The 21,018-nt window shown below is 36.8% G+C and overlaps 1 protein-coding gene across 1 annotated transcript; it reads left to right on the forward strand.

The window, feature by feature from the left end:
• Positions 1–179: 179 nt before the first annotated feature.
• LOC112044840 (nose resistant to fluoxetine protein 6) lies at positions 180–20,732 on the forward strand. Its single transcript, XM_052887971.1, has 14 exons — positions 180–691; positions 8,121–8,260; positions 10,133–10,481; positions 10,562–10,673; positions 11,896–11,980; positions 12,977–13,143; positions 13,784–13,862; positions 14,904–15,007; positions 15,930–16,103; positions 17,264–17,414; positions 17,447–17,539; positions 18,483–18,669; positions 19,760–19,902; positions 20,453–20,732. The coding sequence occupies exons 1-14, from the start codon at positions 613–615 to the stop codon at positions 20,624–20,626; spliced, it is 2,037 nt and encodes a 678-aa protein (XP_052743931.1). The 5' UTR covers positions 180–612; the 3' UTR covers positions 20,627–20,732.
• The last annotated feature ends 286 nt before the right edge of the window (positions 20,733–21,018 follow it).

The raw sequence follows: 21,018 nt of genomic DNA on the forward strand, positions 1-21,018 counted from the left end.
TATAAAAAATATTCGTATACGCAGATATAAAGGAGACGCGTGTCGTTTGTTTTTTTATTACATGGGTTTACCAAATTCACCACGCTGCTTGTAAAGACTCATTCTGGATCATATTTATTGTGTCTATGACGTGCAAACCACTGCAAGAGCGTGAGTCCTAAGCCTAACAATGAGCGGTACAGTAGCTTTAGACTCTGTGTCTCTGCTTTGTCTGTTTGCACGCACTTTATAAGCGGAAATTGTCCAGAGAGACGCTTTTATTTCTTTCGCAAGCTTGCAATGAATTTTGTAAAAAATATTTATTTTAATTAATAAAATGAAATAAATTTAATATTATTTAAAAATTAATTAGTGCTCATTAAAAATAATAATTGTTTTTTATAAATAGTTTAGTACTTGTTATATTTATTAAGAAAACAAACGTAAATAAACAATTGAGTTCCTATGTTATGCTTTGTTGTTGTTAGTGAAATTAGACAATAATTTTTATTAAATTGGAATAAAATTTTCTCAATATTTTATTATAAATCCAAAAAGAGAAAATAAATTTAAACTTCGATACAAATTATTCAAAATCTCAAATAAAAACCAAAAAAAGAGAAAACTTATAAAATGGATTTCAAATGGACAATGCTGCTGTATTTGCTTCTTTTCTGCGAAGGATGTTTCGGAGTCATTTATTATTTAAACGGTAAGTTTTTAAGAGATTATTAGCTTGAAACAAGATAGTAAAGCGAACTGTTTCTAAAGGATATAAATGTATATTCTATATCTATACTAATACTATAAATGCGAAGGTAAGTCTATCTGTTTGTTACCTTTTCACGGCTAAGCCGCTTTCAACAAAATTTGGTATAGAGATAAAAATTTTGGGAAAATTGGAGCAGAACATTGGCTACTATTTTCCCGGAATAAATTCAAAATTTCAAAATTAACTTATTTCAATTAGGCTTACTTTAGAAGCATTTTTGAAATGTCAGGATTAGGTCATAATTTATTTTAATCTAACGGTGGTAATAATAGTCGAAAACTTAAAATTAAAGTTACGAGGGTTCCAAACGCGCGTTGGTCCGAGAAAATCCACGAACTAAAAACAAATTATTTTATGCAAACAAAGTCCTCTGTCTGTCTGTTCACGTTAAACTCAAAAGACTACTGAACGGATTATTATCCCGTTAACATCAATAGATAGAGTGATTTATTAGAAGGGAACAAACTTTTCTCATATATTAAAACCTGATTCTCAAATTCTGAACCGCAACCTAGTTCATCAGAGACAAAGAAGAAAACAGAGCAAGAGTGGAGAAATGAAGAACAGGAGAACATCTTAGAAGACCACCTTGGACCATAGGTGTTTATTCCCAAGAAGGTTGAAGGTCTTCTAATTTGGGAGTGGCAAATTTTAGAGGGCGGCAAATTTAGCCCAAAAAGTTTTGTCTTACAGAAATAAACAAAGAGACTTGAAAATGTAATGGGCATTTTAATACATTAGTCCTAATGTACGTAGATACTATTACAAGAATATTAAAAATAGCAATTTTATTCGCAGAAAACAATTTAAAGAATATCGTATTGTGTGTACTAATTCAAATGTAAAATTTTTACACTAGCCTACTTGGCGGCAAATTTGTAAATCCGCCACTGCTTTTTTGTCTCTTTGACGGACCAAGTCGCGTTTCAGAATCTGACTCAGGAGCAGTACAGATAATATGAGGAATGATTGGCGCAGGACGGGGGGCATCAGTGATGAAAGTTCATTCAAAAGTATCTTCTACGAGTGATTCGTTCTATAACGTCACTGCAGTTTTGTTTTTTTTTTCTTTTTTTACCAACGTTCGCGCTTCTAATTGACATGTCGTTAATAATTACGTTCAGGTATTCAGGGACTAATTTAGTTGTTTGTTCTTACATTATGATATGTCTGCAAAAATAAACTTAGTAGGCATAAGTGCAAGGTGCAAAAACTGTACCTACCTACATTAAATCCAGTTTGCACTGCCGTAAATATAAATTAATGTAAATTACAATACTTTCGGTACAATGCATTAGAATCATTGTGTGAAACTTTAGAGGCAAAAAGTTGGCCTATACCTTTATGTTTATACAGACTTATGCATGAGTTAATAAGTTAAATATAAAAATAAGTAAAATTTCAGTTTTAAAACATTTAAAAAAAATTAGCTCAATGACATATATGTATAACGAGCTATTTATACATATATGTTATTTTTTATTAAAAATTTTAATAAAAAAAAACAACTGACTTCTAAATTACAAATATATCCACTAAACTGAAAAGCAAAAAATAACATTGTATGTGCTGCCTTCTGATCAATTTGAAGGCAGCAAAAACGTAAATATATACGTTTTTGCTCACGAATATATTTACTTGGATAAAATGACCAGCCGAAGCCACGTCCAGAGGCTCTATATTATATCTCGCGGCCGAAGGCCGCGCGTTTTTTGTTCGCGCATTATATTTACTTGGATTAAATGACCAGCTGAAGCCACGGCCAGAGGTTCTATCTCAGAAGGCCGGTGTATAGAAAAGCGCGGCCGAAGGCCGTGCGTTTTTTGTTCGCGCATAATATTTACTTGGATAAAATGACCAGCTGAAGCCAAGGCCAGTGGCTCTATCTCAGATCCCCGATGGAAGGCTGGTACAAAGCAAAGCGCGTTTTTGCTCACGTGTATATTTACTTGGGTAAAATGACCAGCCGAGGCCACGGCCAGAGGTTCTATATTAGATCTTGCGGCCGAAGGCCGCGCGTTTTTTGTTCTCGCATTATATTAATTTGGATAAAATGACCAGCTAAAGCCACGGTCAGAGGCTTTATGCAAGAACCCCCCGGCCGAAAGCCGCGCGTTTTTTGTTCGCACATTATATTTACTTGGATAAAATGACCAGCTGAAGGCGAGACCAGAGAGAGGCTCTAGCTCAGATCCTCAGGTTTATAGTAAAGCGTTTTTGCTCACGTACATATTTACTTGGGTAAAATGACCAGCCGAAGCCACGGCCAGAGGCTTTATATTAGATCTCGCGGCCGAAGGCCGCGCGTTTTTTGTCCTCGCATTATATTTACTTGGATAAAATGACCAGCTGAAGCCACGGCAAGAGATTCTATCTCAGAAAGCCGGTGTATAGTAAAGCGCGCGTTTTTTTTCGCGTATATATTTTAATCAAGCCCAATCACAAGGTAGCTATTGTAAACCGTTGAGGAGTTCCCTTAACTATCCTTCGTCTTCATCATTAGACCCTTAATAACAGTCACAACACATCCAGGTGAAAAGTTCTCATCAATACAAATTTATTAAGCTCAATCACAAGGTTGCTGCTGTAAACCGTTGAGGAGTTCCCTTAAGTGTGTTGTGATAATAATATAATTCATCAAACTCTCAGCTGTGTTTTTTTCGACGGCTAAGAAACCAATAATATGTTCTTCAATTTTAGTTGTATTTGTATACTATCTATATCATATAGTCATCGTGAGTACAATCAATTATACTTTATTGAGTAATATTTATTGTTTATTAATTTTTTTCATAAATTTGAGTCACGCGTCTTGCCATGAATTGTATATTAGATAGAGGAGATAGAGGTGAATTCACAACTCGCACTTGCGCATTAAACAAAACATCATTACAGAATAGCACTCCTGACCCGAGTGCGCGATGTTACAACACTAAATAATGAACTAACTATATTTTAATTTACCTTTAATAAATAATTAAGCATTAAAATCAAAAGTTTTAAATAAGAAAATTTGGTTGTTAGGAAAAAAATCTATATTTTATTAAATTTCCTCGGGTTTTTGCGTGAGGCCCTTGCAAGAGCGAGGCCCCGGGCGATTGCCCCGTTCGCCACCCCTTAAGACCGCTACTGGTTATTTTTAAAATCAACCCATATATTGTTCACTGCTGAGTTCGAGTCTCCTCTCAGAATGTTAGTCCAATGGTCCACCACGCTGGCCCAATGCGGATTGGCAGACTTCACCGTCAAATATAGCCGCTTAGGGATGTGAAATTTAAACGTTCTGGAAATTTGACGGTAAACTTGATTGTGTGTGACTGCCGTCACCAATGCTCGCAAATTAGTTACTTCACATAGTTCAACTTACATATCACTAACTCATTATGTTTAATTCATTAAATTTATTATAATATTTATAATATAATTATGCACTGTGATACATATGGCCAATAAAATGCATTGAGTAAATATTTTGTTTTACCAAATCATTATCAAATCTGCCTCTATTGTATTAATGTGTAAATCTATATATATATAAATGAATAGTTGTTCGTTAGTCTCGCTAAAACTCGAGAACGGCTGAACGGATTTATCTTATCTTGGTCTTGAAATGTCCGTGGAGGTATAGGGAAGGTTTAAAAGTTGAGAAAAATCAGAATAACTGCCGGGAAAACCATAGAAACAACCGTTTTCTATTTCCCATACAAACGTTTAAGAGTCAAGGGATAGGAGTAGGGGTAGAGTAGAGATAGGGAAGAAGTGCACATAAGTCAAAGCGAAGCTTGACCGGGTCCACTAGTCAATAATAAAAAAATGTGAGCCGTCACGGGTCGCCTGGCAGATGTGAAACATCGGCATTATTTTGTAAAAGTAATATGCAGAAAAGAACAGTTGGAGATAATCGCACAGTCGATTGCACATGGCGACGCGTCGCCACACCGTACACACTACTGCATATAGACTGTATATATATACCATAATATAGCGTAGCGACGCGTCGCCACGGCATGCGTCGCCACGCCAGAATTTTTTTACGTGCGGCTATAGTTGTTTCACATCAAAATGAAACAAATATAATACCTAACCGTATTTAGGATCTTTAAAGTGCCATTTCATTTGACACCCTTATCATGAGGATGCCTAAAATAATAATATTGATGTATGTTAATTTTAGCATTAAAATAACGTGACTCAGCAAGCTTATTATAAAATCTTTGATAAAATCAATCGCCTTCATAAAGCACAAAGATAAATAACAACTTACATATTATGTAGGTACCTATTACCTGTACCTATTGAACTCAGACCAATTATAGAAGGACCTGTATCGTACTCATAGTCACGAACAAAATTGTCTGTCATGTTCTGAAGAAAACGAGCTTAGATTTGGTATATATCTTATACTGAAATAAAAGTTTTTGCCCGTTTTTAACACAATTCAATTATACAAAAAGGTATTTTTACGGAGCTCTTTAACCGACGAACACGATTACAACTATTTAACATCGATACTATAGAGAAAGTTTTTATAATCGCATTAGATCGTTGATCATATACTTTGACAGAAAAGTAACGTCTAGCGAGGCAGGTCCTATACAATAATTGGTCTGAGCTATTGAATGATTGAGTAGTTATAAAAATCTTTGATAAAATCAACCGCCTTCATAAAGCACAAAGATAAATAACAACTTACATAATATGTAGGTGCCTATCACCTGTACCTATTGAATGATTGAGTAGCTGAAATTTAAATTATGCGCAGTTTAACCAAAACGTAGAAGGTACGTGGCATTTTATGTAAATTCTGAAGTCGACTGCGTATTTGAAAAAGGGTGCGGTGCGGTGGACGTATGTATGACACATAGACATAGAAAACGCTAACGGTTTTGACACAATTTGAATCCCTATGACGCAGTTTGAAATGCTTCGCTTTTAAATTCTAGATTAGCAGACATACCGCGGTTGCGCCTACAGTTATTGATCCCCTAATGTAGCTTTTACTCGCTATTTTATTCCATTGGTACGAGGATTTTAAAAATTAATTCAACAGATTAGCCGTGAATGCATACCAATAAAGCAAATATGGCTAAGATTATAACCCAGATTAAAACATAGGCTTTCCCGGAAATTCAATGGCATCTGCGAGATTTTTGAAAAATCGGAAAGGAAGGGAAATGTATACGTTATATTGAAAAAAAAACTTTCTAAAAACGTATCTGATACGTCCAGTAGTGAATTTCAAGAGTCTGTGCCACGGCGAGACTGGTCATCATCAGCTACTAAATGTCCACTGCTGGACATAGTAGGCCTCTAATAAGGACTACCGAACACCAAGGAGTCGAGCCACCAACATCCAGCGGCTCCCTGTTATTCACCAACAACTCATAATCAGTACGGTGAGACTATATCCGCGATTTCCTCGTCCGTGGGGAAGATGCCCAAGCTATATCGTTAAGCGGTACGTTTTGTCTACGGAAAACTACTAACTTGCGTGACTTGGTTGGATCCGTTTGACAGCAAATGTAAAACTGAAAGTTTAAACTTTTAAAACTTCTTGGGATTTGACATGAATTATTCAATTTTTTCAATAAATGGAGCTGTCAAATGGACCTTTGTATGGAGATGGCTGCTTTATTGTTCGATGAATAAGTATTATTTACAAATTAGGTACACGATTGTTCGAAAATTATTTGCTATACTGTTTGATACCATTGCTCGGCTGAAGATTATGTTTTTTGAGCATAGCTACGTAATTAATTTATACATTATATTCAACATATTATGACATAAGAATTAATTTAAAATGCGTAGACATATCCCGGAAATCCCATTCATACGAAGTCGATTTTTTCATTACAATTTATTAAAATCTATCATCATAAATCATATATTTCAATATAAAAAATGGTTTTTAATAATACTAGGCAATATTTTTATTATTTAATTAATTAAATGCTAAGCAATAGCCTTGAATCTTGAATGATAGGCACAAAAAATATAACTTAAACTTAATAACAAATGCAATTTAGCAAAGAGCCAAGTGATGACTAGTTCGTTTTTTAACTGGCTAAAAAACTAAAGAACTTAATTTTATGCATATTTTTATATGTGATCACTTTTTATAGAATTTTCCTTTAATGACAGTACAAAACAAGAGGTACCTATTATATCAAACTAAGCTACAAATTTGGAAAACAGACCTGCTTCAATAACATATTTTCTCAAAAAACCCAATTTTACACAAGGATTTTTTTTTAAATTTTGTGTCAAAACTAATGCGTTTTACAAATAGGTAAATTTTTAATTATAATACTTGAAAAACACGTTAGATTTGACACGAAAATTTTCGTAAGTTAAAAAATAGCCTCCTGTAAAATTGTGTTTTTCAGGACACAGTTATTTTTTTCGAAACGATATGTAGTATGTAGAAATAAAGCCATTGGAAACTGCTGCCGGAAACATTTTGGAAATTATGGTATCCACTTCATATGTTTTATGGTATAGGTACATCACGCGTTTTCATTCTCGTAAATCTCATTATTATGGAAATATCACAATAAAATGTGGACTTTGTAGACTATAATAAATTATTTTAATTATAATCCATAGAAGTTAAACTATAATATAATACATCCATAAAAGTTAAATATTTGTTAAATTTTCTGAAAATTTCCGATATTCCGCGATTTTTTTTTATTTTTATGTCTTTAAGAACCTTTCATGTGTGTTGACGACATTAAGGAAAGAAAAAATAATCTGTAATACTCTTCGCCCATGATTCAAGTTCAAATTAATAACAACTGACCAAAATCACTAATCTGTGTATTTGACATTGTGATTTTCGTTAACAATGGGCTTTACGGAATATGAAAAATACGGTTGCTATTGATTTGATGTTAACTATATTAGACTAAAGTTAGTGAATAGGACAGCTGGTCCTTGAATATTAAGATAACTACCATTGCTTCGAAAGAAACACTCATCTATGATATGAAATGACCAAATGACCCAAAAACTACTGCAGGCTTTGAAGAGGCATATTTTTGTGTAATTTTATCTGATGAATTTCAAAGTTCAACCCTTATTTAAAGTCCGATGTGTATAAATAATGCATTAATCATTTTACAAAACTATAACTCAAAACATAAACATTTATATTGAACTAGCTGACGGTTTCACCCGCGTGGTTCTCGTTCCCGTAGGAATACGGGGATAATATATAGCCTAAAGCCTTCCTCGATAAATGGGCTATCTAACACTGAAAGAATTTTTCAAATCGGACCAGTAGTTCCTGAGATTAACGCGTTCAAACAAACAAACTCTTCAGCTTTATAATATTAGTATAGATTTATTTGTATATTTTTTTTAGATACGGAATACGAACGCATGCCTGCCTTGTACCACATGGACGATTACGAGGGATGCCTCCAACAGCCGAGCGGGCTATACTGCACTGTGCATTTCAGCTTAGTTTCTGACAGCCCTAGCGACTTACTCACTATGATACAGGTAATTATTATGTGTTGGGTATTATGTATTATGTATTATGTACCACTAGCGGACGCCCCGAGATTTTACTCTATAGTACTCGTATAGGGGAATAATCTCTTCTCAGTGCCGGATTTACCTTAAGGCCCAGAAGCCCCGGGCCTGGTGCGGCCATTCTAATAAAAAATATGTGCGAGTAAGCAATGAAAAAAAAAATTACAATTACAATAATTTCTAATTGTGACCCTTTTTTAATAAAGCGAGTGTTTTATTTAAATGTGACTTGATGTGTTATTGAAGACAATAAAATGTTTATTACGTACGAGTATAGCCTAGGGCGGCCAAGATTACCAATCCGCCACTGTATCTTCTTAATTATTTTACTTCGGTCCATTCAGTCCATCGGCTGATTTGATGATGATGATGACTAATGGGAAGCTACGTTATCAGCGAGTAACATGCGGTATTATACCGGAATATTATCATCATAATAATATTATCCCGTGTAGTTCCCCTTTCCGTGAGACAAGAACTACACAGGTGAGATTACGGGGCGTTCGTTAATAAATATGAAATTACTAGCAGACGACGTCCGCCCTCAGATCTCTTTAATCCGGCACTGCAAAATCCGTTCTTAGTGGATACCTACTGATTATAACCTACCTCCCTACCAAATTTCAGCTTTGTACATCAAACGGTTTTCAAGATTTCGTGATGAATGACTTTGCGCACATATGTTAAGATTATCTAGTGTATTATTAGGCGTGAGTATGAGGCGTGGCAACTGCCATTTTGAAAACACTCCAAATAACTCTAATTTTGTAAATGGTGACCTTTGGCAGCCACGTGTAAGCCATGGCTTTGGTGACGAAAACGAATATTCATATTATAGACGTAATAAAGTGTGACATGAGTTCCAATGTTTATCCAAAACTAAGGCTCGTGCTTATCAACTACTTTGACTTTTCTGAGGATAAGGTCACGGAGACTTCAAGACTGATGTCTTGCTTAGAACAAAAGTCAAAGTCAAATGGAAAACCGGGAGTGTACAATAATTTTATATATTTTCCCGTGTCCTGTAATTAGACTTCACTGTTCCGGATTCCGAAAGCCTAACTAGTTTTTTTTAGACAATGATAATGATGAGATTTTTTCACAAAGTTTAGTTTGTAAATAATGTTGCCTAAGGTACAAAGATTTATCCCGGAAAGTTAAACAAAATTTCGACCAATGGCGGCAACCAAAGACAAATGATTAAAAAAATAAAAGAAAGAACTATAAGTTACATAACTATGAATCTTAATTTAACTATGGGTAATTCTAATGATTATGGTATTTTCGCTTTTGCTAAATATCATAAACTTGTCCCGCAGCTGGTTCTTGTCGGATCTAAATCAACATTCCTATTCAATTATGATCATATTCAAATAACTCGGACGGTCATCGACATTGTTCAGTCGGTCCTTGACCTTCAAATGGTATCAGTTTTATAAAATCGGCGCAATAAATAACAATTTACCTATTTCAATAATAGTTGACATGTTGTTTTGTTTATAATAATATAAATAAATAAACGAAGATTGTAATTCGAAGATTCTTCGATGTAGAAAGTTAAAATATAAATAACAAAATATTGATAGAATTAATAGATTTAGTGAAGAATGAATCACAAACTTTACGATACGAAAAAGGGAATATTGCAGAAAATAACTAAATAAATAAGTTCCTTTTCTATTCGGTTGCACTTTACTATAATCATGAAAGCTTAGCATAATGCCCGTTTGCCAAAAGTACAGAGGTAGAAGGTGCTCAAATTGTCATATACGCCAATAAAAGCTGACACCATAGTTTTAACAAAGAGTAAATTAATAAAATACATAATTATCTTTTCAGGAATACTCTGTACGAAGAACGCATTTTAACCATACGAATCTAAGGTATGGAATTTGCTTAACAGTTACGCCAAATTCGCCTAGAAATTACGCAAACTGTCAAAGGTATAGAGGAAATATAAGCGAGGTCTCAACAGACTTCCTTGAGGGATGCCTCAACGATACTTTGTGGAATGGATATAAATTGAAAACTAAAGTAACAAACCACGACTGTCAAAGCTTGTCAGATAATATGAATATAAATATAGATGCAACTGATATCATGGTAGCTGTCCTGCTGTTTATAATTTTGTTGGTGAACGCCATCGGAAGCCTTATTGAAATCTATTCTGCAACTGAAAAACCTAAAGGTAAGTTATACGTAAATAATTGTTTAATTACATAATATTAGGTATTTTTTAATCATGTACAATAAAATTTTATATTTTAGAACCTACACTTCTATCCTGCTTTGCAATAAATCGAAACTGGAGAAAGCTTATTTCAATAGAAAAAAATATAGACCCTCGGTTGCAGAGGCTAACGGGATTACATTGTATAAAGTAAGTTATTATGTAATATTAAATACTTGTAGTCTTAACAAAAAACACTACAACTTCCCAACCCCGAGCTTGGAATTTTTACTGAAAACGCGCGCTTCGTGTGACCGCACGCGCCGCTCGCTGTTAGGTGCAAGAACCAGCTCATTACTAAGGACCCCGTTCGAAACTAGTCACTATTGAGCACCAGTCTGTTCCCAGAATGAGATGGGTTAGGCCTTAATCCACCATGCTGGCTCAATGCGGATTGGCACACGTAGAGAATTAAGAAAATTCTCTGGCATGCAGCTTTCCTCACGATGTTTTTCCTTCACCGTTTAAGACACGTGATATTTAATTTCTTAAAAGTTGGAGGTGCCCGTCAAATCGAAGGCAGAAGTCATATCCACTGGACTATTACGTCTCTATCATCTTAATTATACAGTATTATTATGTTTATTGCATTTTCTTAATTGAACTGTTTACATTCAACTTGAACTTGCACAAAAATGTAAAAAGTGACGAATGACGATTCGTCACTTTTTTATATTTTTGTGCAAACACCTGACCTCAAATGATGTTTCTTTATAATTTTTTGCTTAACTTTGTAATTATTATTACTTATAGTAGAAGATCCGTATTAGAAACGACCTTCACCCATCTGTTTATTGGATTAAAAGTGTTTTATATCAAATTAAGTAGATTAAAAACTTTTTTTGCGTTTAAAAATATAATAAATGTTAAAAAATATATAATAATAAACCATTATTAACTATCATTAATATAATTTTTTATTCTTACTAAATTTGATGTTTCCACTAAAAAAACTAAAACACTTTCCATCCAAAAAAACAGATGGGTGATGGACGTTTCTAATATGGATCTTATTAACTAATGTACAATAAGTAACCTACTGATAAAGTTGTTTTAATGGAGTGTAATTAAGTTTATATCTCGAAACCCAGTTATAATCAATGTATTTAATGATTTTAGTTTGATGATGATGAATTTAAATTTGATTCTATACTTAGAGGCACAATTATCCGCCCACCTTATTATACGCGATTATAGTAAAGTAGGCGAATAATTGTGCCTCTGTGTATATTTACTAAAAAGTTTACCCATTAAAAATTAGGCAGGGCAGAGATGAGATGAGAAGAGATTAAATTAAATTAACTTAGGTTAAATTAAATCGATTTGGTTTTCTTAGTGTCTACTGTCTATTTACTTTGTGTTATGGTTACAGATGCATTATCATGGCTGGAGTGATCATGGCACACTGCGTGTACCCATATCTGCTGACTATTAAAAACACACACACCCTGGAATTGGTAACTATTTGTAGATTTAATATAACTTAAAACTATACACACTTTTCCTCTATGGTTATCCCATACAAAATAGGTTTAAAGCCACACACACGCAATAAACATCATCAATATCAGCCTATTTTATAACCGCCTACTACAGATCCAGACCTAGTTTATCTATACTAATATTTTGAAGAAAAAATATGTGATTGTTTGTTAGTTTGAATAGGCTTTAAAATAACTGAACCGATTTGAAAAATTATTTCACTGATGGGAAGCTGCACTATTCCCGAGTGCAATAGGCTATATTTTATCCCATACAATATATTATACAATGTAGGTTGGCGGGCTACACGTGATAATAATATCAATAAAGTTGGGTAAAGCTGTTTAATTCGTACCCCTAAGAAAATATAATTATAATATTGATGGACACAGGGGTAATACAATTATAATATTGATAGACACAGGGGGTAATGCAATTATAATATTTATGGTCACAGGGGGTAATACAATTATAATATTGATGGACACAGGGGGTAATACAATTATAATATTGATGGGCACAGGGGGTAATACAATTATAATATTGGTGGACACAGGGGGTAATACAATTATAATATTGATGGACACAGGGGGTAATGCAATTATAATATTTATGGACACAGGGGGTAATACAATTATAATATTGATGGACACAGGGGGTAATACAATTATAATATTGGTGGACAAAGGGGGTAATACAATTATAATATTGGTGGACACAGGGGGTAATACAATTATAATATTGATGGACACAGGGGGTAATTCAAATATAATATTGTTGGACACAGGGGATAATACACTTATAATATTGATGGACACAGGGGGTATTTTGTATTAGATTTTCTTTGCATTTCCTGCAAAATATTGCTCTGCTTATAGACGATAGTTTTCCACTTATAGACGATAGTTTTCCACTAGGTCCGTCAATTATTCCAATAAAAGTCAATTTTCAGTAAACTTTTTCTGTTTCAGGCATATTACAGTTTACCTCAGTACATTTTACTGAATGGCTCCATAGTGCTGCAGACGTATTTGGTGTCGTCCGCGTTTCTACTGATATACAAAATAGAACTCATCTCGGAGAAGGAGAACGTAGGGTGGAACGTCGTCCCTGTAGGGATATTCGTCAGATATGTTAGGTAAATATTCCTTCTTATTTCTTAAAGATAATATTAACCATCATTGAACCTTATGTTTTTCTGTTTTTTGCCAAATCTATACATAATATCTATCTGTCTATACTTATAATAAAACTGTGTAATAGGCAAATTCTGTACATTGAAGATATTTTGAAATATTTTTTGGAGGGCATTATACAATCGATACTAAAGTAAAAAAAAAATTTTTAAATTTTTGTCTGTCTGTCTGTTACTTTTTCAAGGCTAAACGGCTGAACCGATCAAGATGAATTTTGATTTAATGGTAAATGAAACCTTGGAGCAAAACATAGGGTACTTTTTGACGACGACGACGGACGGGTATCAAATCCATGATCCATGAAAGTGTTGAGTCTAGCCCTTTTGTCGTGGAGCAATTAAGGCCTCCATCTTTCAAACTTCTTTCCCTCCAACTAGGCAAAAAGCCTGTGATAATAGTAATGTCAAAAGCTCAGCAGGCCTATAGAATGCGTCTACAAAATTTATCTCATTACGAGAAAAAGGCTTATGTCCACCAATAAAGAAATTTGAATTTGAATTTAGTTCATAGTTGCGTGTATTTTTTAATTAGTGAATAATTAATTAATAATAAATTACCTACTGAAATTGTTCCTTGCTTCAGACTAACGCCAGCGCTTGCGGTAGTGATCGCTGTGATGGCGACATGGTTTAAATTCGTCGGACAAGGACCTTTGTGGGCGGTAAGTACTTCATCATTACCAACCTGGCCCACTGCTGGACCCGGGTGATGATGTTTACAGTAACATCATCTGTTTTATATCATTATTAATTTTTTTTTCTGGATTCCAAGAAAATAAATTGGTGGTATGACTTCACCCTGCCTCAGATAGCACAATAAGCTATCCGCTCTAGTCATTTTCATTAACTTGTCAAATGATAAAACATTGGCCTGTAGCCATGTGGCACGTCAATTCTCTTTCGACAAACGTTAACGCTTCGAAAACTAAAAAAATGCACGGAAATGACAGATCCGAGCGGCAATTTGATCACGTGACAAACTTCATTCTCATACATTTCCCAATTTTCGAAGCGTTTGCGATCGTAGAACGAGAATCGACTTGCCACATGGCTACAGACCATTATCACCCTAAAACCGCAATGGTGTAGCATGTATATTGAGTCGTAAATATATCCCAAAGCCGTACCGCTTGCAAAAACGTACCGCCACGCGATTTACTCGTAGCGTTCTGTACGATGTCGTATAGAAACCGAAAGAGGTGTGTATTTTGATCCTACTTCTAACAAGTTAGCCCGCTTTCATCTTAGATTTCATCATCTCTTACCATCAGTTGGGATTGTAGTCAAGGGCTAACTTGTAGAGAATAAAAAAAAACCCTCCTCTCTGATATAATCTGGCCTGGCCCTGTAATCAATGATAATTTTATATTATAGATAGATTACGTCCCTACAAAGTCACCGCAAAAAGTGATCAGAATTTAGCTACACCTCTGAGCGCACATATGCACAATTTTGTATTTAATTCCATTATATATTTATGTACTATATATTTATGTATGTTATACACTTCCTGAATACACAACTTGACATTGTAGACGATATTTAGGTGTATTGTTTAATAACTTTCGTTGTTTAATAAGCGACTATGAAATTAAGTTAATTTTCCACATTTGTTGCGTTGCCCCATCTCCAGTATAAAATATAATGCCTGTAATGGGATGATCCAAAAATAGTGTATAAATCCTTTTCAATGCATTTGTCAGATATCTGGGGGCCTGGAAATGGAAGATTGCCGCAACCGCTGGTGGGCCTACCTTTTCTACATGAACAACAACATCTCTAACGCACAGTGCATGATTCAGACCTGGTGAGAAATTAATCATTTAGAAACGAATTCACAATAAGGACGAGCTTCACAGTTGGACGCGTTCGACGCTTTTGACGACCTCCATGGCGCAGTATTTACAAGACGGAGATTCAATACCCGATTGGGACGATTGAGGTTTTCTATTTTGGTTTAGGTCTGGCTGGAGAAAGGTTTCGACCGTGGCGTTACCACCCTACCGTAAAGACGTACCGCCAAGCGATTTAGCCTTTCGGTACGATGCCGTGTAGAAAGCGAAAGGGGTCTTGATTTCCATCGAACTATTAAGAAGTTAGCCTGCTTCTATCTTAGATTGCATCATCACTTACCAGCCAGGTGAGATTGTAGGGCTAAATTCTATAGAATAAAAAAATCACTTACTATGTAGCACGCTGTTTCAAACGAGTATAACACAACCCGCTTTATCAAAAAACCTTTGCTTAGTTGCTTTGGGATTTGTAGTTCTTGAACTTGAAGCGCCTACATAAAATTTTAACGCAATTCTTCACAACTGGCACATATTTTAGCCCTCATTTACGTTTAAAAAGCGTTAAAATATATTATGAAATTAAATGAAGGTCTATTTCCAACGTCCAAAATTGAAAATGCAACACTGCACTGTACGAAATAAAGCGTCGTGTTTTAAGCACATACCTACTTGGGAATGCATTTGTTGTTTCATCGTCTGTTAAAAAAATTCTCGTATGAATAAGCGCTAACACAACTCGCTTTATCAAAAAATCGTTGCTTATTTGCTTTGCGATTTCTGGTTCTTGAACTTGAAGCGCCTACATGAAATTTTAACGCAATTCTTCACAACTGGCACAATTATGTTTTACGGTTTAATTTATTCCATAGCTTTATAATAGCCAATTCTCATTCCTTTGGAAAACAAGGTAAACAAAGGTATGTCCGTGTTCACCAGGTATTTGGCGGTGGACATGCAGTTACACTGCTTCGCGCTGGTGTTGTACGCATTGCTGCGTCGCTCCCGGCACAAGACGGCAGTGCTCACCGCTGTGTTCGTGATTGGCGTCTTCGTGCCCGCTGTGCACACATACTACCAGGACTTGGATGGCGTTCTCATGGTGGTTCCGGAGTGAGTGTCTTCATCATATCATTATTATCATATCAGCCGATGGACGTCCACTCCAGGACATAGGCCTTTTGTAAGGACCCAGCGATTCCCTGCGGCTTGCTTAATGTCGTCTGCTCATATCGATCAACACTGCGCTTTCTAGTGAGGGTTCGCCATTCCAGCACCTTCGGATTCTAACGTCCATCGGGTCTTCAAACTATGTTTTTTTTTTTATTCTTTACAAGTTAGCCCTTGACTACAATCTCACCTGATGGTAAGTGATGATGCCTGAGTGCCATGCCATGAGTCTAAGATGGAAGCGGGCTAACTTGTTAGGAGCAGGATGAAAATCCACACGTCTTTCGGTTTCTACGACACGACATCGTACCGAAACGCTAAATCGCTTGGCGGTACGTCTTTGCCGGTAGGGTGGTAACTAGCCACGGCCGAAGCCTCCCATCAGCCAGACCTGGACAAATTAAGAAAATCTCAATCTGCCCAGCCGGGGATCGAACCCAGGACCTCCGTCTTGTAAATCCAACGCGCATACCACTGCGCCACGGAGGCCGTCAATGTGCCTCGCCCATTGCCACTTCAGCTTCGCGACTCGTTGAGCTATGGTGGTGACTTTGGTTCTTCTGTGGATCTCCTCAATTCTAATGGATCGAGCTATGTTTAGATTATCTCTGCGTGATCGAATCAGAAATGAGGAGATCTGCAGAAGAACCAAAGTGAGTGTCTTATAGCATCACAAATTGATCCCTGAATTGAAAATTTGTGCTGCCTCACTCACTCTTTAAGTACACTTCATACTAAGTGGTAGACGAGAAAATCAAATCACTTTACATTTTACTTTGTTTATACAAAATTTTCTTTACACCACTTTGTAGGTGTGACATGGAGCAACTATTCCTTGTTGACTAAGGAACAACTCAAAACAGCAATAGTCATGAAACACTCAGTTTTATATTCAGAAAGTGATGGTATTGGTAATGATGATTGTAATGTGGTCGGTCCAAGCTAATGAGGTGCTATTAATGAATTTGACTGTCCGCATTAAGCCAGCGAGGCCTATTAGCCTAACCCGTCTCATTCTGAGAAGAGAGTCGTGCTCTACAGTGAGCCGAGTATAGGATGTTAAAGATAATGATGATGAATTTGAAGGTTACGCTGTTTTCCAGACAAGCTAAGATCCTGTTTGCGACGGACCCCACGTTCAACGAGGTGTCTCGCAAGGCGCACACCAACGTCGCCAGCTACGTGGCCGGCATGGCGCTGGCCTACCTTGTGTACCGCTGGCAGAAGGCTAACGCTGACTTCGACAAGTATAAGGTAATCTATCATCGACGAGGTGTCTCCCAAGGCACAACAACGTCGCCAGCTACGTGGCCGGCATGGCGCTGGCCTACCTTGTGTACCGCTGGCAGAAGGCTAACGCTGACTTCGACAAGTATAAGGTAATCTATCATCGACGAGGTGTCTCGCAAGACACATCAACGTCGCCAGCTACGTGGCTGGCATGACGCTGGCCTACCTTGTGTACCTCTGGCAGAAGGCTAATGCTGACGTCGACAAGTATAAGGTAATCTATCATCGACGAGGTGTCTCGCAAGGCACACCAACGTCGCCAGTTACGTGGCTGGCATGACGCTGTTCTACCTTGTGTTGTGTTGGCAGAAGGCTAAGGCTGACTTCGACATGTACAAGGTAATCTATCATCGACGAGGTGTCTCGCAAGGCACACCAACGTCGCCAGTTACGTGGCTGGCATGACGCTGTTCTACCTTGTGTTGTGTTGGCAGAAGGCTAAGGCTGACTTTGACATGTACAAGGTAATCGATAATCGATGAGGTGCCTCGCAAGGCACACCAACGTCGCCAACTACGTGGCTGGCATGGCGCTGCTACCTGCAGCCTCCGTGGCGCAGTGGTATGCGCGGTGAATTTACAAGACGGAGGTCCTGGGTTCGATCCCTGGCTGGGCCGATTGAGATTTTCTTAATTGGTCCAGGTCTGGCTGGTGGGAGGCTTCCGCCGTGGCTAGTTACCACCCTACCGGCAAAGACGTACCGCCGAGCGATTTAGTAGAAACCGAAAAGTGTGTGGATTTTCATCCTCCTCCTAACAAGTTAGCCCGCTTCCATCTTAGATTGCATCATCACTGTGTTCACATACCATCAGGACAGATTATAGTCTAACTTGTAAAGAATAAAAAAAAACCATACAGCGATGGTCGGAAACGTCGCACAGACTTCATCCAGCTATATGTATCGTATCGAAATCGTACCTTCAGTTTATGTACAAAATCTTGACGTCTAAGCCAAATAATCTAGAAACTTCTAATGAATCTCAATTTTACTAGATCAATTGCAATCTTAGAATGCTGGTGATGCTGTTCCAGAAATACCGCGTGCTGTACTGGGCCATCTTCCCCCTGATGCTGTGCATCATCCTGGCGGGCGCCGTCTTCTACCGCGACGCGCCGCGCGAGCCCATGCTGCTCAGGCTGGTCTTCGGCACGGTCGCCAAGCCGCTGTTCGGCGTCCTCATGACTGTTCTGATATGTGGAATGATATTCAAAATAGAAAGTAAGTGCTCTAAAACATATTATGTTTCATCATCATCATCATATCAGCCGATGGACGTCGACTGCAGGACATAGGCCTTTTGTAGGGACTTCCAAACATCACGATACTGAGCCACCTGCATCCAGTGAATCCCTGCGACTCGCTTGATGTCGTCAGTCCACCTGGTGGGAGGTCGATTAACACTGCGCTTACTAGTGCGGGGTCGCCATTCCAGATTATGTTTATCTCCTGATATTTAGGAGGATGTCCAAAAGGCACATTACCGACTCCAAGGAAGAACAGAGCGGTAGATCTGATGAATCTGGTTAGTATATAAATGCAAAAGCATCACGAAATCTCGAATACCACTTGACGTGCAATGATGATTTGGCAGGGAGGTAGTTCACAGTTAGTAGACGTCCGCTGAGAACGGATTTTGCAAGAGGGCCGGATTAAGGAGGTTTTGAAGTCGCGGGCGTCTGCGTGTTATGTATAACTCTGAGTTGCTGTAGCTTGTATTTGTGTTGCCTGGGAAGCATTGTCGTACAATAAGTCATCATCAGGATCGTAAAGGATGTTTTTGGACGTCTAGATCTAACAATTGGCGTTGGAATCAGTGTAGTTGCAAGCCTAAACCACTATTTGGTTGGGGTGGGAGTTAAATTTTCATTAATAATATTCTTAAAGGGATTAAAAGGCTTCGGAAATTAGTGAATCTAAAAGAAAAATAATTAAGGTTACAAAGCCCAAACCAGTCTCAATTCTAGTAGACAAAGACAAATGTCGATGTTCAACGACATGGACTTTCTCTAGTGTGTAAATGAAACTAAAAATAAGGAGAAGTTCATGAAAAAGAAAGAGATTCACAAATTGACTCTTGAGATTGTTTTACACGTAAGCCCTAAGATGTATACTAATTTTATAAAGCTGAAGAGTTTGTATGTTTGGTTAAACGCGCTAATCTCTACTAACTAAAGGAACTACTGGTCCGATTTGAAAAATTATTTTGGTGTTAGATAGCCCATTTATTGAGGAAGGCTATATATTATCCCCGTATTCCTACGAGAACGGGATCCACGCGGGTAAAATACCTACGTTTTTAATTTTTCAGATTTCTACCGTACCATACTGGAGTGGAGGGTTTGGGCGATACCCAGCCGCCTCTCCTACTGCATGTTTTTAGTACATTTCGCGTTCTTCAGGATATACGCGTCCACGGCTACCACTCTCACCACCATGGGGCCTTATGACGGGGTAAGTGTTCCAACTCAAATGGTAATGGTAATGTATCTAACATTATCGATTACATATTTTATTAAAAGGGTCTGAATTCGACTGATTTGATTTTTAGTAAGATTAGGTTTTTTTTGTTTGTATTGCTCTAACAGGCTCTGAAACTAATAGACCGATTTTAAAAATTTATTTACCAATAGAAAGCCACATTATCAATAAGAATAAGAATTGGCGTGGGCGACGCAGCGCTTGTAATCTTTATAAGACTTCATAGATTACGTCTTTTTATTTTAATTTTTGAAATGCCCTTCCAGCTACTATTTACAGTCATGTATAATATTTATACAATTTCAAGGCTAGAGTGATTAAGCAAACGCTCTTACTTGGTGTCCCACAAGGCGTAATTTTAGATACCTTTCTATTCTTATTACATATTGATCAAATTATTGTAACCATTTTTTTTCCTGATTCAATATCATAAAGATACCTATTTCAGTTATCAGCATAGACTGCTGAATAAGTCTGATTTTTTTTCTGTTTTCAAGTTGAATAAGTAAAATATTTTTTCCAGCTAATATCATTCGCGTGGGTTTGCTTGTACTCAATGATTGTGGCGGTGCCGCTGTGGCTACTGGTGGAAGCGCCCTTCACCGAGATCACCAAGTACCTCTACCACGTCGCCAACCAATACAGATTCCGCGAAGACAACACTTATCAAGACAATGAGAAGAAAATCAAGAAATAGAAATCACTAGATTTACCAATAAATTGCTATGATTAAAGATTGTTTCTTTGTTTGTTTTTATGTTGTCTTTTTCTTTACCATGCATAGTATTTTACAAAACAACGTTTCAGGGAATAATATATTTAATAAGTAGTGTGAAGGTCTAAGTACAAAATCCTATTCCTAAAGGTTATGGAAATATGCTATACATTATGATTCTCTTATTCAGATCATAGTCTGGTCTGGAACGGTGCCGTTGGTGAAGCAAGAAATGTTTTTTTTTATTAAAAAAAACTTTCTTTGACAGCAGTTTAAAGATATTCTAGCGGATGAGTAGCGCGGTATTACGTTTTCTCCGTATTACAGACGAATGTTTCGAATATCAAGCAGGGATCAAAAGTCAAAAGTCAAAA

The sequence above is a fragment of the Bicyclus anynana genome, chromosome 20, assembly GCF_947172395.1.
Source record: "Bicyclus anynana chromosome 20, ilBicAnyn1.1, whole genome shotgun sequence".
Lineage (NCBI taxonomy): Eukaryota > Metazoa > Arthropoda > Insecta > Lepidoptera > Nymphalidae > Bicyclus > Bicyclus anynana.

What these genes read in the sequence shown, in the direction of transcription:
- LOC112044840 (XM_052887971.1), top strand. Translation starts at nt 613, where the DNA reads ATGGATTTCAAATGGACAATGCTGCTGTATTTGCTTCTTTTCTGCGAA. An exon ending in AGTCATTTATTATTTAAACG is followed by an intron (nt 692 to 8,120) that starts GTAAGTTTTTAA and finishes TATTTTTTTTAG; the next exon opens with ATACGGAATACGAACGCATG. An exon ending in TGCAACTGAAAAACCTAAAG is followed by an intron (nt 10,482 to 10,561) that starts GTAAGTTATACG and finishes TTTATATTTTAG; the next exon opens with AACCTACACTTCTATCCTGC.